The 4,633-nt window shown below is 36.8% G+C and overlaps 1 protein-coding gene across 1 annotated transcript in view; it reads left to right on the plus strand.

Moving 5' to 3' along the window:
• Positions 1-1,037: 1,037 nt before the first annotated feature.
• The window catches only part of LOC144959300 (uncharacterized), a 15,233-nt gene continuing 11,637 nt past the window's right edge, over positions 1,038-4,633 (plus strand). Inside the window, exon 1 of the mRNA XM_078891843.1 lies at positions 1,038-1,650. Within this exon, the coding sequence (XP_078747969.1) occupies positions 1,150-1,650 (501 nt within the window). The 5' untranslated portion in view covers positions 1,038-1,149. The remainder of the gene's footprint in view (positions 1,651-4,633) is intronic.

Here is a 4,633-nt window from a genome sequence, read left to right on the forward strand (position 1 = left end):
AGTTCTCGAGATGACTACTCTGGTAAGCATAGACTCAATCGTTCACATATTCCAACATCATAGATAAAATGTTTGCTGTCGTGGTCATGCTACAATAAAACGATTCTCGATCCTTGATAGACAGACATTTCCTAAATATGTTAATACTTTCTCAGGTCGATGTCCTTATCTTTCCCTAATAGAGATATAAAACTATTCAAAGTCATCTTAAACTTTATGATCCTCTGAAGTTTCAGCATTTTCTTGTAGCACTGGACCTTATGGTAACCATTACTAAAGTTGTTGCTTCAGTTAAAAACCAAATTCATATTTCAATCTGAGAGCAGTTTCTTATTCCGTCGAGCATCTGCTCTTTTTCTTGAAGCCGTCCTCATCTGGACATCAATTCAGTAACATTCACTCATTTAGTGTTATGAATAATATGAGTGTGTTGCCTCCTTAGCTACAGAATGGAAAATATATTTCTTGTTTCCAAGCCTAAAGTAACGTTTTCTTTAAAGAGACTCAGGGTCCATGTATGTTAGAATAGCAGGATATAAGCCGCCTAACCCTGTTTCTATATATTTTTCATATATTAGACCGGCGTGGCCCAGTTCAAATTTTCTCGAGACAGTGAGCCTCAACACTGACGGGAGCGCCTTTCAAACGATGCAGAAATCGTGATTTGGGACCAGATTTCTTCTCTCATTCATAGTTAGGTCGTTGGCATCCGATTCACATTCTTATGCAGTCACGCATATTTTCATTCCGGACCCAGATTCTTTACTAGTCACCAAATATGCCAGGTAGAAACTTTTGATGGAATCTTACCAACTCTGGTTCTTTCCGTCTGCTAGAGACTGAAGACGTCTATCGGCTACGCCTTATGAGCGGTTCAGCTGAAATTCTAGACAGAGCCTTTCTAAATAAATACCGATTGTGATTTGTGTTAATATTTCTATTGACACTACCGTTTGTTTGAAAACCGTTACCTTTTTGTCAATTAATCAGAAAGCTAATTCAGACATTTTAAAAAGCTGTTTTGTTCATTCCAAAAGCGAAGGTAGAATTAAGTGTCCGTAGCTGAAATCGTCTTATCTGACTCTCTAAGACATCTCACTGTCCTATCCATCACCCTACACGAGACAAAATAGTGACAATTCTGAGGCCATGTACAACGGATTTCGACTTGTGCTTGTGTTTTTATTGTCATTTACATTACCATGTGGCCATTTTGTCAAAACCATCGAAATCAGCAACAACGACGACCAGAACAAAAGCAACAACAACAACATCAAGGGCCATCTGAAACATTTTGGAGAGAGTGGAACCAAAACCAACGTCAAACAAGTAGATGGATTTCCAGAACCCACGGATTTCTTTTCAAATTATTTCCTTCTCTCCAAACCTGTTCTTATGAAGCGGGCAGTTATCTCTGACCCTGTAATTAACAAATGGACAGACGATTATTTATCTCAGGTCAGTCTCCGTGAACAAAATCGTGAATATCTTGTCAAAATTGAAATGGGAAAGAAGGAGAATAGGACAGGAGCAACGTCACACTTGAAGTTGCATAACTTTTTGAAAATCTATGACAAAACAGACGTATATCTTGTCCACTACCTGCCGCCATTTCTGAATAGTGACTTGACATTACCTCGTCCACTTCAGGTAGTTATAACAATTTTCTCCACCTTTTTCTCGTCCTCTTCCTCCAACTCCCTCCACCTGTTCCTCTTCTTCTTCTTTCCCATTCTTCTTCACAATCTGCAGCTCAGTTTGACTACTAATCAGAAAATGTCTGCAAATTCCTAAAATCTAAAAGACAGATATATGTTGTAGGAAAAGTTAAACACACATACGTGCGCCCACACACACGCACGCACACACACACACACACACAAATAAAATGACAAATAAGCATATAAGAAAACACAAAAGGAATAAAAACGGACACGAGATTAACGCAATGTAAATTTTAGCATTGTTGTGTTGTAAAGTAATTCTGAAACTTAAAATGATGGAGATGTCCTCATAGATTAGTAGGTAAAGCACTCGTTTCACACCTAAAGGAACAACGATAGGTTATTGGTGCAGTCGAAATTTTTATTTCTTACCCATCTATCCATCCAGCAGTGATTGGGCAGCTGGGTCTGTAAGATCTAGCGGAAAGCACATTGCGATAAACGAGCATCCTCAATCCAAATAAACAATTGCTATTATTTATGTTTCAAGCTTGAGAAGCCAGGATAAACTCTTTTTTTACGGCTCAAACCTGAGACATAGGAAGATCTTGGAAGAAGGTTTCAGAGTTGTTGCCAAGACGAGGGACATTTAAATCGATCGGTATGTGAAGTACGAGGTTTCTGAACAAATTATTAAATACATGTTTTTCCAGAGTACTGTTTACACTTGAATTCCCTAACATGATATAGTTTTGGGATGATCATCACAAATGTTTAAACAACATGCTTGTATCAAAATCTTATCACAAATGCTTTAACACATGCGTTATCAAAATCTTTTAAGAAAATACGCTTTGGCATGTATGGTTGAGAACCGTTTTTTCCTGAGGTATGTCAAAAAGTACATCTTAAAATTAAAAATGTGCGCCTATGTGGTCTTATAGTCTTATTCATGCAGTATCCGAAGCCTGGACCAGGCATGGAACCTAGAAGAAGAAGGTCTTATAGTATGACACTCACCTTCAGAACGGAACGGAAAGGATTCGAGCCCGGTCTGAGCGGCGCATAGTTGAGTCCTTGGAAATTTGTGTTAAGGGTATCTTCCAAGGGAAGACTGGAATAACCCAAGCGTCGGCCACAGGGCAGCGCCGCAAATTGAATTAGGACGAGGTGAAGTGTTCAATTCACACAGCGCAGAAGCTATTCATACTCGATAATCAAATAAATGAAATGTATATAGTGTCAATATCCACCTAACGTATTTGTCACGTTATTGTAGAACGAGTTTAAGTCTCAATGGGAAATTAGCTTGAGGGGACCATGAGTTGTTATTTTTCATACCTGTTGTTAGGCTATATAGTGTTGACAACGCCTCTCAGTCGTCTTATGAATACTACTCACCATAGTTATATAAACCCATGGCATGCCGCAAATCATTACTTGCTATTCTTCGCACAATGCAGAAAAATAGTAGGTATTCTAAACGTTAATTTAAAAGACTTAGAAAGAAAACCTTCGGTATTAACTTCCAGTGAGAGCTCTTTGACATAAATCCTAATCCAGTGATAGGCGCGCTACCGGTAATGCCAAAATGGTTGTCAGTGTGACGTAAAAGAAGTTTATGATCAATTGGATTGAGTGCCACACTCAAGTCGAGGAGCCAAAGAATCGCTTTGTTTTTGCCATTAAGTGGGCAGATTATATCGTCTTCAGCTCGTAGGACCGCGGTTTCTATGCTGTGACCATTACGGCATGCTAAAAGATAGGGCACAATCATATTGTTGGTGTTGAGTTTGAATCCTACGTGCTACAACCGTTTCTAGTTTTTTCGATAAGAAGCTAAGGTTGGCATTGTCTCTTTGTTGAGTGACTGTTTCTTAAGAATGAGAGATACATGACCTTCTTTGAACTCTTTAGGTACAGAAGAAGCCCATCATTGACAATTGAGACAATTGGTTTAAATAATTCTGCTGTACAATTTTTGAATATGGACTGAGATCACAGCTTTTTGTTGGTGACTTATTGATTATATCACTTATTTCTTCACAGGTTGTTGACGTTAAGATCGAAAGTGTGAATTCTAGATTGGTAGGTGTCAGAACAAGAAATTGCTAGTTTGTCCGGACCATTTATTATATTTCCTTATATTTTCCGTGAATATTGTCCAGGAAAAAATATTGCATAATGGTTCTTTATCTCGGGTTGGAGGGTTGGAGGTATTTTTACGTTTGATTAGACCATTTACAATTTTAAATATTATTTTGCAATTTTGTCTTGATCTGCTAACTTCTTCTGAATATAATCAACTGTTGTCTTTTCAATTACTCAGTTGGTTTTGTTTTAAATCGATATGTATACCAATTTGTCTTTTTACAGTTTGGTAATTCTCCATTGGTGTTCAGCTTGTCTTCTCCTATTTTATATTTTGTGAATTTTATTGGTAAACCATTTTGTGTCTGACCGGACAGCTATATTCTTTTGACACATTGGAGCATGTTTGTCAAGTATTCTGTATAGAGAGTCATGGAATTATTTTTATCGAATCGTATCGTATCGTTTTAGAGCTAATAGCTTCTAATAACCGCAAAATGCTATATGTAAGTTTTATGCATATATATAATTAATCAATTATATAATCAGTATACAATGCCAATTAATTAATAATATTGAGAATTAAATTTCTAATACATAAATTTTAACTTCATATCTAAAGAGGTAATGTCCTCTATTGTGTTGATCATTTTATTAGATAGCACGTCATGCTTAAAATTACATATTTGAATTGATTTTGTTTTTCTTAAGTGGAAAGTTCTTGCGGTCTTATAGACTTTTCAAAGATCGTTTTGAAAATAATGATTTTGTGACATGTGAAATGATTATTCTCCATAACAATGTGTTTTATAGATTTGCCATGAGCATTACTAATGAGGGGGTGAAGAGTGTTGCCAAATTTATGGATTTACTAGTTG

The sequence above is a fragment of the Berghia stephanieae genome, chromosome 13 (assembly GCF_034508935.2).
Source record: "Berghia stephanieae isolate SIO BIC M18660-M18661 chromosome 13, UCSD_Bste_1.3, whole genome shotgun sequence".
NCBI lineage: Eukaryota > Metazoa > Mollusca > Gastropoda > Nudibranchia > Aeolidiidae > Berghia > Berghia stephanieae.